The sequence below is a fragment of the Phaethon lepturus genome, unplaced genomic scaffold (assembly GCF_000687285.1).
Source record: "Phaethon lepturus isolate BGI_N335 unplaced genomic scaffold, ASM68728v1 scaffold11645, whole genome shotgun sequence".
Lineage (NCBI taxonomy): Eukaryota > Metazoa > Chordata > Aves > Phaethontiformes > Phaethontidae > Phaethon > Phaethon lepturus.
The window spans coordinates 35,025-51,598 of NW_010538388.1; the positions used below are offsets into that span (position 1 = coordinate 35,025).

Below are 16,574 nucleotides of genomic sequence, written 5' to 3' on the forward strand. Positions count from 1 at the left end.
ATCAAAACTTTAGAGCTAACATAGTTTTAAAAATTTTATTTGTTTGTTTATTTTCATGGTATATAGGACTAATTCAGAAGTGGTAGTTGCAGTGTCCAACTTCATAAGCACAAGTACAATACAGCTCAACCTACTCTGAGATGTGGAGTAAGTATTTGGCCCACAGGTTGCTTGAAGTGGGGAAGGAGGGGAAAGACCGTAGTGAGGAGACCTGCCTGGAAAGAGTAAGTGGAGGGTGTCTGTGTATGGTGGATTCAGGAGTGGATGGACTGTGGTCTGTGCCACAGGAGGGTGCTAAAGCATGAACCTCATCCTTGGCTGATTGCCATGGGTGGACAATCCTGCATTGTCTTAGTCCTTAACTTATTGGTGTTACCTAAAATTCAGATCAAGACTTTTTTTGTGCAGTGAGACGTTAGCCTTCTGAATAATGGAATTATCTGTTGCAACTGCTCTTCAGGACTGCAGATAAAAAGCATTAGTCAAGAAAATCTTTCTTTTCATGTGGTATGAATGCAGCTGCATTTAAATGAATTTATAGTATTGTGGGTAGTATGCTTTAAGTTAGTTTTTGAAGAAGCTGAAACTATCCACCATCCCAACAAATATATACCGTGTAAAAAGATAAATGCTAAAGATACCTGAATGAGTTGATGACTTAATGGTGTGTTACCTGGGATTACTCATGTCAAACTTAAATTTATAAAACAGATTTCTTAATGTAAATAAATAGATTAAAAACCTGATGAATTATATATTTAAGACAATATCTGTAAGTTTGGCTTTAAATATATTCTTTGGCCTATGTTATTCAGTAGACTTGTTGCAGATGATATTCCACGTTTTAATATGAAACAAGATACATTATTTTATTCTTCCACACTAAATCCTCCCTGAGCTTTCCTGCTTGGCATTATATGAGATTAGAGGACGTTTCCAGGCTTTTGACTTTCCCACATATTTTTTTCCCTCAAGTTTTTCTGTGAATCTTATTTCTCCATCCTGTTGTCCAATTTTTAATCTCTTACTTTTGGATGTGACTGGAGTGCGCAGCTGAGCACCAAACAGTAACAGTCTTGCCCCCCACAGCTGTGTTCAGAATATTTGTATGTTTTGTTACTTGGGGCGCTCAACTTCATTTCTTGCTGACACTCATTTTCCTCCCTCATTTTAAACCTGTGTGCATTCTTTCATTGCAAATTAGACCAGGGATAAAAGAAAAATTATTTTCCATTCGAAATGATTGGCACAGATTTGTGAGAAGGAGTTTTGCTCTTAAATTTATATTAAGAAAAAAAAAAAACCAACCAAAACAACCCTTCTGATTAGCTTTTACCAAGGAAAGTATATTCATTTGAAGAATTTTGAATGTCAAAATTTGTGTAAGGAAGGAAGTGGCATGCACGTGGTGGTCATTAGAAAGAATAGTAAATGCTGGATCCTGTTAAAAAGTCCCTACTGCCTGAGAGGAGGCATGCTGTATTTTAAACTAACCGATGTGATAAAAATTTACATGGTATGTTATAATTATAGAGGTCTTTTGTAAAACTTTGCAACAATTATAATGTAGCGTTGACAGCTACACTTCTCTTAATATAGAGCATTCTAGTGGTTTTGTGTGATAGATTGCTGACTATTTTAGAAGATAAATTATTGTTTGTTGAGGTTTAAGGTAATGTTTCAAAAGCTTTCTTATTTAAAAAGCAGTGCATTATAAAGAGCAATAAAATCCTTGAAATGGTGTACACATCACAGGTGGACAATTGAAAAAGAAATGACTGGTTATAAGTAAAAACTCCTTAATGTGCATGTTTTAAGTAAGTTGCACCTATGTGTACTTTTTCTACATTTATTAACCAGGAAGTTTTTGCAGCCATTCAGACAGCTTTGTAGTTTAGTCCATTAGTTTTATTAACTAATGTTATTTAGATAAGATGTAATTGATAAATTACATTTGGTGAAAATCTCTTCTTCCCCTGAAGTGGTATCTGAAGTTAACCTTAAAAGAAAGAACAAAAACAACAACTCACTTCTAAATTTTGTATTTTATAAATACAGTAGGGCTATTAATGTGTAATTAGAAGTTTAAATACAAGTATTTTATAAAATTACCATCTTGTTTTTACGGAAATTTTGCTTGAGACAACTAAATAGCTGGAGATAACTTTTTACTAGTGTCATTCAATGTTCCAGTCTCATGCTATAGATTGTATTGTATGCTGAGATCTTACTTTTTCTTTAATGAAATTCCTCACGCTTTTGGATTTGCAGAATGCAGTGAAAGCTGTAGAGAGTTTCAGTGTTGCTGTGCCCATGGCTGAGGAATCTCATTCCTACTTGAGCTTCCCTGCACTGGCAAAAATATCCTGAAAAGTGCCATTCCCAGCTGGGGAGGAATTCCCCATGTGCATGTTCTATGGAGAATGGCCACAAGCCTGCTTTTGGGCTGGACCCATCTCAAACAATAACTGAGGAGGAGAGGACAGCTGGGCTAAAATCTGTGACCCCAACGCATTTCAGTCAAGGAAACCAGATGTGCATGACGATGCCATCTTCTCTTCCTCTTCTTTTGGACTGGTCCATCAAATTATGAACCTATTGACTAGCTTCAAACGATTTTGATAATTAGTCACTTTAAGGACAATAACCTATAAATTTGTGGAAATCAGTGGTAGCTGGGGAGATGCTAATGGGGATATTCCTCCTTCTGACACTGGCATGTATAATCCATTGCCATTTCATTACCTCCTTTCCTCTCTTCCCAGCCCCAGCAGCTGCCAAAAGCCAAACACTGCCCAAAATATGCTCAGCAATGAAAAGAGCTTGCTTGGATAGCAAATTCTCCAGGCAAAGCTTTGTGTCTCAGGACTTCTCTGTCATGTGTCAGAGGTTTGTCCCAATGTTAGAAATTTGAGAGCTGGGGATTTCTCAACTTGCTGGGGCCCTACTGTGGGTATGCTGCTCAATAGTGTTTGGAATTAAGAGAAAACTTGGTCTGGACAGTATTATACCTTCCTCAGAAGGAAGTGGGTAGCAAGGTTATGTTGTAATAAAAATTATTACTACATCTTTGGCAGGTGCTTGGTGGAGGGAGTTCTTGCACATGGAGTCTGGCTTTCTAATAAACTGCAGTAGGAAATGTGTTAGGCAAAAGTACCCCCTAAAGAAAGTGTGTAAATGGAGCTGCAACTACAACCCACTAGTACAGTGGGGGAAACAAGTACCCTTCATAATCTGCCACCACAATGGAAAGTGACATCCTGGTGAAGAGTCTGGGGCCAGTTGAAATAGGGTTGGGGACTAGTGCTAGCCTGTTAACAGGTGGAACAGATTACAATAGGAAGTGACATGAATGGGACAAGGTTTTGCTAATGGTTCCCAGATGTTGTTTAATGAATCAGTGATGTGTTAGAGCCATGCTCACAATGGTGTTTCCATCTTCCTGCAGTGTTCAGGACAACATACTTGATAAATGGTAAAGAAATAGTGCTTAACTATCCTTAATATTTCAAGGGACCCCTAACAAGGATGGGAGTATGTCAGTCTTCTATACAGTGTCTTCAAAAATATCACACAAAAAATGCAAACTGGCTTCAACACCATTACTGTACACAGAAGAAATGCAGTGGTGTAAGAAAAAAATATTTATTGTGGTGCTGACGAGTTCAGTGGCTGGACCTGTCTGTGGGTGAGGTGGTCCTGCAACAGCCCCTGAACTATGCATTAGGCTGGATGACAGCAGAACAGTCCAAGTGTTCTGGAGTCTCCATGTATGGAGACAAAAAACTTGAAATATGTATTTTTGTTCAGTCTTAATTTTCAGGAGAATTTTGTTTTTTTAAATAGATATCAGTTCTTTTAAACACTCCTAATTTTATTAGAGTTGATTGTTTCTGAACACAGGTCAGAAAAGGGAATAAAAATGTAGATCACTTCCTGTCTCAATGAAGAGAGAAGAATGTTTGCGATCTGTTCTCCTGAGCGTGTGTCCTGTCAGTCTTTCTTCCCAGTCCTTCAGGATAAACTTTTTCAGCCACTCTTCCTTCTCATTTCCAGGCACAGAGAGTATGTGGGGCAGAAGGACCCTTTTTAGCCCACAGACACCCTATGTCAAGGATGCCCCACATAATCAGTTTTGCTGAAGGAGCTCACCTAGCACTAGTCTTTCTGCTGTGTCTCTTCTCCTGACTGCTTTCCTTTCAGGCCACCCTGGTGTGAGAATTACTGAGTTAGAGTTCTGTGCACTGTGAGTTTTGTGGAACAAACATTTAGGAATTGCCTTTTTTTCATCCTTTCCATCCTTCCTTCTGTAGTAATGCCAAATCTTGAGTATAGATGCCAGTTGCTACTGTAATATTTCTTACTGTTTGTTGTTTTCTTCTTTGTAGCTTTGAGAGCTCTAGTCTGTGCTAGGTGTTAAACAAACACAGAAAAATGTTACAGAATTGAGATGCCCCCACCCGTATACAGCCAAACCAAAGCACTGGGCAAACTTCCTGTAACATGAGGAAGAGTGAAATCTTTAAAAAGCTTATCCTAGGAGAAATTGCAGAAAAGCCATTTTGAGATGTTTATTTCTGGTAAAAAGCACTTACATCATGGTAGGTGGCCTCATAATTTTTTTTAAAACACAATAAATATATCAGAAACTTTACTAGATGATCAATTAACAGTTTATAATACAACTTCTCTTCCAAAATAGAAAGATGTTTGTACAACTCGCTTCCCTCAAAAAGACTTGCAAACTCATTTTATTTGTCACTCTGTCTTGGGTGTTGAGAAATTGGGGTGTATTTCTGAGGAGCACTTAGTGAGAATAGCCTGTTTTATTTGTCTTTGGCTCTATGGCCTTATCACCATAGCCTTTCAGACTCTTACAGCTCCCTTTCTTGTAAACAAAGGAATGTGCCTCTCAAATACCTTGGATAATCAGCTAATCAAAACAGTAGTGAGATGTTGCTGCCGTAACAAACTTCCTACAAGCTTCTTGGCTTTCAGTTGGGGCTGCTGTGGCAGCGTTTTAGCCTGTCTACAACTTTCATAGAGGTATGAGTTAAAAATCCCTATTTCAGAGCACATTGTGCTATGCTAATATAGAATTAACAAAACATGGTTAATGATAACAGATTGAGTGAGGGATGTAACCTCCTCATTTAGTACAGGTATCTTAGTGTGCCTTGCTGGTCACTGCTACTCCTTGTTTCTCAGAATCTAACATCAGCTGAGATCACATGCAAAAAGATGCAAATGCAGGCCAACACCTAGTTAAATTATTTCTTGATTGCTCCAGCTTGTCCATTATTCTTAACCATGTTACTCTTGTTTATTCCTCCCCACCCATCAAGGTGCTTTGCCACAGCACCTCTGCTCAAAATTCCGTGGTATTTTCCCATCCTAGTCTGGTACATAATTTAGAGTTGATTTTTGACATGTTTCTATATGACATAATACTGAAAAAAAAAATTAAGTAGAAAAATAAAGATTTTCCATCATGCTTTCATCTGCCTTGGAGAAAGACACGGCTTAATCTCTGAGTACTCACCCTGAGGTATGTGATTTGCCAGTTTGAAAAGATGTAAAATTGGGTTTTGTAACAGTGAAAGAAAATGGACTGTCTTGGGCAGGCTTTTGAAGTGTATCTGTATAAACTATATGTAATTTCCATACACAATGCAGAACTCCTTAAATATTCTACAAAATAGTAACCCGGTCTGATTCTTTTCAGTATTTTATACTGTCATAATTTTTAAATAGACATATATGTATATAATTTAAAAGTTAGTGTGCATTAGGCTATTAACTCACACCTTCCAAAAGATTTACAGAGGTCATGTTTAAATCACTGATTTTTCAGTTTCGATGTTGTTACATTTCTAGCTTGCTGCTCATTAGAAAAATAATAAAATTTTCTCTTTCTGTATTGCAGTTTCTGTTTGTTGTTAACTCTTAGTAAAATATTCTTTGCAGGATAATTGTGCAGTGAAATTACTGAGGCCGTACTAAAGTTGATAATTTGTTTGTAAGTAATGCTTGACCTGTGCTAGCCAGCAGAAGTGTTGTTGCAAGGTTAGACAGAAGTGTAGTATGAATGAATTTGTCTATTTGTGTATCTATATAATGCATCTTGACCAATATATACCAGTGGAAGATAATCAAATGCTTACCGTTTTAATGAAACTTGTAGTGTATTTTTAGAATAATATTTTTAAAAACTTGTAGTACTTTTTGTTTCAGTTTTGCATGGAGAGGAATCACAGAGCAGTTTGGCATGATCTCTGGAGATAATCTAGTCCAACTTCATGCCCAAAGCAAATACAATTAGAGCAGGCTGTTCCAGAGCTTGGCCAGCCAAGTGCTGAATAGCTTCAAGGATTGAGACTCCACCACCTCTCTGGGCAGCCTCTTCCAATACTTGATCACCTTCTTGGTGAAAAAGCTTTTGTCATGCTTGGAATTACTTGTGTTTAAGATTTGTCAATTTGTGACAGGATGAGTGCCAATGAACACAAGGTCTGGCTCCCTCTTCTCTGTACCCTCCTAGTGGGTAGCTGTAGACAACAGTAGCATCTCCCTTTGCCAGGCTGAACAACCCCATTTGTCTGAATCTCCCCCAAGGGGGAGAGCTCATGTGCTTCAGCCCCCTAACCATCATGGTGGCCCTCCATTGGACTTGGTTCTGGGACATCCATGTCCTTCTTGTACTGGAGAGCCCTAGTCTGGCTGCAGTATTCCACACAACACCTCACAAGGACCAAAGAGAAGGAAAGGATCATGCCCCTGGCTTCACCCTTACTAATACAGCCAAGGCACAGTTGGCTGCCTTTGCAGCAGGGGCATGCTGCTGACTCATGTTCAACCTGCTGTCCATTGGGACCCTTGGATTCTTTTCTGCAAAGCTGCTTTCTAGCAATTTGGCTCTTAGAGTACCTCCATCCCAGGTGTAAGACTTGGCGTTTGTGTCTGGACTTCATGGAGTTCCTGACAGCTCATTTCTTCAGCCTGTCAAGGTCCCTATGAATAGCAGCCCTGCCCACCAGTGCACTGGCTCCTCCCCTTAGGTTGGTACCATCCACAGCCTTCCTGAGGGTGTACTCTATCCCATATTCCAGGCCTTTAATAAGGATGTTAAACACTGTGGGCTTGGTACTGATGCCTGAAGGGTGCCAGAAGTCACCAGCCACCAGTTGGACTTTGTACCCCTGATCACAACCCTTTGAGCCCAGTGGTCCAGCCACTTTTTCACCCAACTTATCTCCTGCTATCCAGTTGATACCTCAACAATTTGGGAATAAGTCCTGTTCTATGTGAATGTTTTCTGAATAGTACTTTTAGTCTTGCCACAGGCAAGTAACTACTCAGCCATATAAGCGGAGTAGTCCACTATTGGGAAATAAGTTCCTCTCCTGCAGTTTTTGCATCTTGAAATTTAAGATATACTTTACAGAAATAGAAATGTGTATCCCTTACTGATTTGTAAAGGATATTAAGCTCATTGTTTTAGAAATGACAAAGGAACAGAAAAATCAAATTTTTGTAGAGGAAGATAGAAGACCACAGTGGAGAATCCTCTGCAGATTTGTGCAGTGGGTACTTAGGATTGGTTCGGTTTTAAAATTTTAATTCATAATGGTCATTGTTTTTACACATTTTCCTGTGTGGGTTTTTTGTGTCTTTTTTTAAAGAACTCACTTTCCTTTATCTTTACCTCCATTTGCTGAAAGCAGAGGGACAATATTTGCATAAATAGCTAAGTTCCTCCCTATTTTGGAGGTCTTGCACATTAAATAGGATTTATGCATTTTTAAAGTGAGAAAGTGTCTTTTTAAAGAGAAAAAGGACTATGCATTTTAAATTTGGAAAACAGAATAATGAACAAAGATAATAAACTCCATTTATCAGGAAAGATCATAATAAACCTCATCTAGTATGTGTTCAGGTGTTGCTAATTGTAATTGACTTTAAATCTTGCAATAATTGTTTCATATTGCAGTAGAAAATTAACTGAGGAATGTGCATGTAAATTTACTAGCCTAGGTGTCTTTTAGTATGCTACTTAGGACTTGCATGGTTTTAGGTGTAACCATAGTGCTTTACAAAAATACTTCATCTGGGTACCTGGTCTGACACATTTGCCAAAAGGGAAAAGGTTGTGCAAACTTGTATTTTTCCTGATCCAAGGTACATTTTATAACAACTCCCCTAAGCACGACCTCATGTTAAAATTTAAGTTTTTTAGACTTTACTTATGATACAAGCTAGTGGGAAAAGGTGCTTTTGTTAAGTGAGTGTTATTTTCTTTAAAAATCATCTCTCTAGATACATCATGAATATTTTTACTTTTCCACTGTTGTGACTGTTGTTTGGAATCACTCTTGTTAATGCTAAAATGAACATGAATTTATCAAATCTCATACTATAACTATAGTTATTAGCACTTTCAGAATGTAATTCCCTGTCTGTCCCCAGTATAATTTTGACTTTAACTTTAAAATGTTTGTCATCTAGTGTGAGGTGGATTTATGGGAAGCAGTAGTTTTAGTGCCTTTTGGCTGGGTGTTTCTGATGACATCACTATGATCTAGACACAGTGTGTGACTCTAGTTGGTTCCAGTGTTAAATAGTTTCATAATTATGCTAGTTTTGGCAGTTGGCTTGGAACTTTTTCCCATCTCTTTAATGAACATGTTTTACTTCTGGGCTTATGAGATGGCCACATGTTTGAGAAATTAATAGTGTGCTCTTAAAGTTAAAATAAAGCAGAAGCGTGTAGATAGAGAAAGCTTTTGGATATACGTCTAAATAGGAATGTAGTTCCTATAAGGTCATGGCTACTGTTATCATCCCAGTAATTAAAGAATACAACATTTGCTTTATAAAGTATCAGTAGCTGTTGTGAAAACTGGTGTGTGTTCATGCTCAAAAAAACCCCATGGAGCTCTAAAACTTTTTTGATAATTGTGTAATGTAAGGAAATGAATGGATGTTGTCCCAGATTAAAAAAAACTTTGTTCAAATGTTTGGTCAGGTTGAATTCTTCCTAAATGTAAGTATACTCTGTTACTTCATGTGGATTAAGTCACAGAGGTATATTTCTGAGATAAATTTTAATGTGTTGCATTTTGGCACCATCTTGGAACATGTACATTTTTTTCTTTGATTACTTTTAGGTCCAACTTGCTCTAAACGGTTGCAACCATTTTCCATTACAACAGACTTTCCATTACAACTTCCCAGTTCAGGGTAATATAAAAAGCTTATTGTATTGAATGTATTTATAGGTTAAGATTTCTTTCAAAAGGTTAATTTATTTCAAAATTAATAGAATCATAGAACAGTTTGGGCTAGAAGGGACCTTTAAAGGTCATCTAGTCCAAGGCCCCCTGCAATGAGTAGGGACATCTTCAACTAGACCAGGTTGCTCAGAGCATCGTCCAACCTGACCTTGAATGTATCCAGGGATGGGGCATCTACTACCTCTCTGGGCAACGGGGGCTTGTGTTTCACCACTTCATTGTGAAAAATTTCTTCCTTATAGCTAGTCTAAAGCTACGTAGTTTAAAACCATTATCCCTTGTCCTATCATGTCCAGTATAGGGGTTCCGCACCCCTTTCCTTTAAAACACTCCCCCCTGCCCCAGTGTGCTGGTGTGTATTTCTAACTCTCTCTGAAGGTGGTAAAAGCTTAAACGAGTCTTATTTCATCTTCAAGTGTTAGTAATACTTCATATGATTAAAACATCTCACAGACTTTGCATGAAGTCATAAGAATATTCATCAAACATGGTTGTGTCAGTACGCAGATAGAAAAGTTAGACTTGAATGTCGTCAGGCTTCATACAATTAACACTTCAAAAATTGAATGCCTTCCGCATGCCCCCTGCCCCCCTTTCTTTTTCTCACAGCCAACATAAATATTAAAAGGCAAGTGTAATGTGATCTTATCAGATCAAATCATTAAATAGTACATACAGCATTCTGTACAATCCATGAGTGAGTTCAGGAAAGAAGGAAATGTGCTAATTGAGCTGTTTAGTCACTCTGAAGTCTCTGTTTTTTTGCGAGTTCAAAACATTCAAAACATAACTAACAGTATGGTGACTCATCTGAAAAAATATTTTCATGCTACACATGAACTAGTTTCCAAGAAAAAGGATATGGTTAGAAGTTATTTCAAAAATTTCAGCTTAAAAGTCCATTGTCTAATTTTACTCTATAAGCTGGAGATGTGAAGGAAAGATGAGCTTTTCTTATGAAACATATACATGTTGATGAAGAGGCTTATGTCACCCTGCATTTAAAGATGAAGCAGGAGCTTCAAGCTGTCACTATTGCTCAGGTATGCCATGAAGAGAGTGGTGGCTTTGTAATGAAATTGCACCATAGTTAGAAGTTCTGAGAGAGTCTTCAGGAGACTCACACTCCTCCATGAACAGTATCAGAGATAAGGAAGTAAACAAATGCCCCCCAGGGGGCTAAACACCCACTTCATTTTTTCACCCATTGGAGTGGGAAAGTCATGTATGACTGCAATGGCCAAATAACCATAAATTAAAAAACAATGAACAGCTTGTTTCAATACTGTGTTAATGACTGGAAAAACTCACATCCTTTATGCTAACTCAACCTTCTAAAATAAGCTATCTTCAACCCTTCAAATGTATGAATGGGTCTGTTTCCTGCAATTTCTCCAAATAAGTTCAGCCTGCTATTTTTTCTTTTCCAGGCTAAGATTATATTGCTCATCATCTCTTTTGTTTATGAAATGGTATTTTCACTTTATCAGAGAATTTCCCGCTGTGTTCTGTTTTTCTAAATATGGAGCAGAAGGAAAGAAACTGTCTCTTCAGTTGCTTTTGAAGTTGTAGACTTCTATTTAAAACGTATCCTGACATGTAACGTAATTTTTTTTCATGCAAAAAACATTAAGCAGCAAGTTATGTGAATGTTCCATTCTGTAATTTCTCTGAGATTATTAAAAATGCCAGACAGCATGCAGGGAAACACATGATCTATCCTGTACAAAAACCCAGCACAGTTTAAGCTGTTTGCTTTTTGGTGATTAGAGGACAGAAGAATATTATAACTTCATACTCAGTACTTGACATTTGTTCCCTAAACCCTTATTTTGTGAACACATTGTGTGATCCTAGTAGTGCCATGACTCGGAGAGCATTTCGCTCTTTTTCTGCAAGAGACTACATCTAAGAGATAATTTGTCTTGGGTCAAAATTTGTAAGAATTTTCTTCCTCTAACCTGCTCTTCTAATACACTTACAAGAATATTTGCATTACTTTTCTTGGCTTTCTTGCACTTTAGTCCTGTAGTTAAACTGTCATTCTGGAATTTAATGGGAATAGTAGTGAGATATTTAAAACCCTGAATTCAGCTAATTAAGATTTTCTTGTGTCTGCGAATTTCATCTTGTAAGGCTTATAGCATATTCTCTAATCATAAGCCATGTTTCCTGCTTCTGAATTCCTTAAGGTGAATAAGCTATATAGAAGCTCAAGATGAGCAGGTGCCCTCAGTTAATTTATCTTTTCTGGGGCCATGTTTTACTATTTTAGAAGTCTGCAAAAATATTTTGCTTCGTGAATCATCTTTAATTAGCTGTATTAGGAAGGACATGACTCTGACATCTTGGAACCATCTGACGTGATTTCATGTGTAGGCATGTAAGCTCATAAAATCGGTAGTTTCTCATATTTGTTTTGGTAGTCGGCAGGGCTCCTTCTCTGAAGGAATGTTTCAGCAGAAATGCAGCTAGATGAAATATGCTCAATTGAAACTAATAATTAAATGAGAGTTGTTTTTTTTAAAGTAAAAGTTAGTGAAAGTATTAATTGCAAATAATTTTTTTTCTTATCCAGCTAGTTTTTATAACAATCCCTGTGGTTAGATACATGTACAGGACTGAATTGATGGGAAGAACAGTAACAGAAGTTTAATTTACCAAATCCAAGTTCTTCTGTTTGGTTGACTCAGTTGCTTTCTTTTCATCTAGCAAGAAGACCATGATAGTTGTGGTTCTAGTTCAACAAACCGCAGTACTACGGAAAGCATGAAATCAGCAGTAAAGCCACGACGAGTTCAGCAATCTGCTTCTCCTGACCCTGATTTACCTCCAGGTAATCCATAATTTCAGAGGCTGGATTCTATCTGAGTGATAGAAAATACCTAAATTTCTTTCAGGTGACCACAATGTCTAAGTTAGACTGTTATATCTCTGTCCACCTACAAATCACATGAAAGTGAGTGACATACTTCAATATTATAAACAGAACTAAACTGCACTAAAATGTGGTTAGTCCTTATATCTTTTCCATCCATTTTGTCAAACTCTTAAATTTACAGAACTCATTTATAGTACAAGATAGATGAGCATGAGAAAGATGTTGTAGGGGAATTGTATTATATTTTATCCTCTGCTGCTCTGGTTCTCTTGTTTCAGATCACGCTGTTTTTTGGTGCTCATTAAATGCTCAGTGGTTCACAATAAGTTCTTTTGATGTATGTTTTCAGCCATTTTGTTTTCAAATTCCTTTAACAGTTTCAAAGGTAAGGTTTTCTCTTTATGAGAATAATAATTCTGAAAGATATTTCTTATAGAGTGCGGTATGTACTGGTAAAGATGTTCACCACTTTTTTCTTTTTTTGTTACCTTTTTTCCTTTTTTGTTTTTCTGACGTGGAATTTGGGATGAAATTTTGGAGATACGATATAAAAATGTCTAATGAACTATATATCGGACTACTATTGCCTCCGAGTTTGCACAGAAATTTGTATTATAAGGTGTTGTTTTGTGCAGAAAAATGAAATTGGAGAGTACTGGAATGAATTGCAATTTGCCTTACTGGGGCATGTAACTTTAGATGGGTTAAAGACGTGACAGTTTTGTATTAGGCTTTTTTCTGTCTTTTATTAACGGAAAGTTTATGCTTGCCTTGAATCAAAAGAGAACATTGGAATTTAGTGTGTGGAATATTATATATTACAATGTATCATCTTGCTTTGGAATGGGTACTTGAGGAGCCAGATCTGAAGTCTCTCTCAAAGCTCTGAGATCAAATAAACACTGGTGGCTTGGAATTACAGGACTCTTGGCATCCACCGTGTCCTACCATGGACAGCGCTTCAGCTCTGGCAGTTCCTTGGCATTCTGTTCTTTGGGTCTCACCTGTGAACAGCAGGAGTCAAAGGCTTGCCAAAGAATTGGATGATTATACTGCCCCCAGTGACAGTTTTAAGATTTTGGTTCTTCGAGTTAGTTTCTGTCAGTGTTACCTGTGGACCTTCAGGAAAGGTGTGGTCTTAGTGAAAGGCTGGAGGTCTGCTTGTTGTAATGTTGACATGTGATGAAATTAAAACATTCCAAAAGATGTGTTTCCACAGATGCACCATGTGTGTTGAAAATTGGTTTGTGTGTCATCTTTTATGAATATATTGTGGTTCTTCATGATTAGTGTGCTCATGTGAATTGCACATACTGTATTTCTAGTTCTGTAGCAAACTAACAGATCTGGTGCCTTGTTATGTTACTATTTGATAGATTCTGTAGATGTACTTTGTGCTTCTGTGAAACTGTAGGGCACTATCACCTCCTTCATTGTCATCACGTTCCTTTTTCAACTGCCTGGAGTATTTTGGTAGTGAAGTCTACTGATTCAGCGAGCATTAGTGAAATCTTACCTTATGGAATGGACTGTAAGTTACTTTTCATGTGGTGATATTCTCTAAGTACAATTGGTCTTGGTTTTGTTTTTTGATGCGTAAATAACACTGTTGAATATAGAGGTCCTATGTGGTAAACAGCCTCCATGAGGAGTAGAGACCTCCTTATAGAAAGATTCTATTCTCTGGTATAGGATATGGCTTTGATAGACTTTAATTTGCACATCCTGGATTTAAGTAAGATGTTGAGTCATCTGCTTAGTTTTGTTTCAGACTTTGGAGGCTATAGGTATCACACTACTGTTGTAATTTGAAAGATTTATTTGTCCTTTAGCTCTGCTGTGTTCTCAGAGATGGAGGTAAAAATGTAGCTTTGGTAACAGAAGAGCACTGCTGTCTTTTAAGACAACTCAACTTAAGATGTTGAGATATGACGAGTCTGATGATATAAATTCTGTTGAATCAATAGACCACTCTTTGGACTATAGTGCTGTAATGTTTTGGAGGATTGGATCTGAAACTGGATTCGTAGCTCTTACTGCTGGGTTCTGGAGAATTTGGAAAAAGCATACATATGGATTTTGTGTTGTACCTCAGGAGAGAATTTCCTCCTGCAGATTATCTAGTATTTTTAGCTACTTCGTCACAGAATACCTGAATTTTAGTGGCGAAGATGGTCATAATGTTCTATTTAAAAGTTACAGGAATAAGAAGCAACCCTCACCTGTTTTCTCCAACTTGTATTTAAAACAAAACCCTGTTGTTTTTTTAAACTGTATTATACATGAACTTGCAGATGTTTTTAATTACTTTGTTTTGAATAGTAAGACTGACAATTTAAATTCATTTTCTTAAAAGACTGGTCCTCACTCATGAGAATCTGACTCCAGTACATTTGAAGCTAAACTTAATTAGTAATGTGGTACCCGTATGGTACTTTTAAGAATATACCGCACCACTAGTTTGGAAATGTATTCACAGAAGTGTGAAGCAAAGTTTTTATCAAATCTTTGGTCCCTGTTTAATTTGGAAGATATAATTCTGTTCCTTATTTATATGCATACAGGCAAAAAGACATACAGATGACAGTGTTGTTGTTCTTTTCCTGAATATGGCTGGAAACTATCAGTACAACTAACTTTTTTTTTTTTCTGCTATGAGACCTTTGATGTGGTCCCCCATAACATCCTTCTCTCTACATTGGAGAGATACGGATTTGTTGGCTGGACTATTTGGTGGATGAGGAATTGGTTGGATGGTCGCATCCAGAGAGTAGTGGTCAATGGCTCAATGTCCAGATGGAGATCAGTGATGAGGGGTCCATATTGGGACCAGTACTCTTTAATATCTTCATCAATGCCATAGACAGTGGGATTGAGTGCACTCTCAGCAAATTTGCAGATGACACCACCTGAGGGATGGGATGCCATCCAGAGGAACTTGGACAAGCTCAAGGAATGGGCCCATGTGAACCTCATGAGGTTCAACAAGGGTCCTGCATGTGGGTTGGGGCAACCCCTGGTATTGGTACAGGCTGGGGGATGAAGGGATTGAGAGCAGCCCTGCCGAGAAGGCCTTGGGGGAACTGGTGAATGAAAAGCTGGACATGAGCTGGCAACTTGTGCTCGCAGCTCAGAAGGCCAACCGTATCCTGGGCTGCATCCAAAGCAGTGTGGCCAGCAGGTGGAGGGAGGGGATTCTGCCCCTCTACTGTGCTCTGGTGAGACCCCACCTGGAGAACTGTGTTCAGCTCTGGAGCCCTCAGCACAGGAAACACATGGGCCTGTTGGAGCAGGTCCAGAGGAGGGACACCAAAATGATCAGAGGGCTGGAACCCCTCTCCTATGAGGACAGGCAGAGGCAGTTGGGGTTGTTCAGCCTGGAGAAGAGAAGGCTTGAGGGAGACCTTATTGCAGCCTTCCCGTACCTAAAGGGGGCTGATAAGAAAGATGGGGACAGACTTTTAGCAGGACTTGTGCCACAGGACAAGGGGTAATGCCTTTAAATTAGAAGAGGGCAAATTTAGACTAGACATAAGGAAGAAATGTTTCCCAGTGAGGGTGGTAAAACAGCGGACCAGGTTACCCAGAGAGGTGGTAGACGCCCCATCCCTGGAAGCACTTAAGGTCAGGTTGGATGGGGCTCTGAGCAACCTGATCTAGTTGATGATGTCCCTGTTCACTTCAGGGTGTTGGACTAGATGATCTTTAAAGGTTCCTTCCAACCCAAAGATTCTATGATTCTATCCTGGATTTGTAGTGTTTTTGTTGGTCACAACAGGAAAGCAGGAAAATGTAAATTAGACTGAAGGACCCTTGAAAGCAAAATATTGAAAAAATTTTGGATCTGTGGAGGGACAGCTTCACTTTCTTCCATGAAATTAGTAGCTTGCTTTGAAATAATAATTAGATTACTGGTTATGATTTTATAGTTGCTAGTTATATAGTCTGCAAAATATTTCTGTGCTGTACTTAGGCAACTAAATGCTTTTGTGCCAGCCCCTATTTATATACAGGTCAATTTACACCACTCTAGTAATGAATATAGGTCTCTTATGCCTCTTAACTATTGAAATAATACATCTGGTTTTCTGAATTCATATAACCTAAAAATATGTTACCATTTTAAGAAGTCTGTGAGAAAATACTTGAAAACAAGTTATTCCACATATTTTTCAGTTGTTTTTTCTAGGTTGATGTGGTAAAAAGGTAAGTTCATTTTTTTAGAAATCTGACAGTACTAAGCTGTCAAAATTTTATCTTTCACTGCATTTGTGGATTTCCTGTTTCTGTAGACAGTGATCTAAAACATTTTGTATTAAAACAAAATCTAGAATGACAATGCTATTAAGATGGCAGGAGATGTTAAAATGCTATTCTTTCCTGCTGGAACAAGCTTTGCT

General features: G+C 38.0%; 1 protein-coding gene across 1 annotated transcript in view; it reads left to right on the plus strand.

Annotated features, from left to right (window-relative positions):
• Positions 1 to 16,574, plus strand: part of LOC104620533 (vacuolar protein sorting-associated protein 13B-like) — a gene marked incomplete at its 3' end in the record, with an annotated part of 109,198 nt that overhangs the window by 34,422 nt on the left and 58,202 nt on the right. Inside the window, exon 3 of the mRNA XM_010286784.1 lies at positions 12,006 to 12,129. Within this exon, the coding sequence (XP_010285086.1) occupies positions 12,006 to 12,129 (124 nt within the window). The remainder of the gene's footprint in view (positions 1 to 12,005; positions 12,130 to 16,574) is intronic.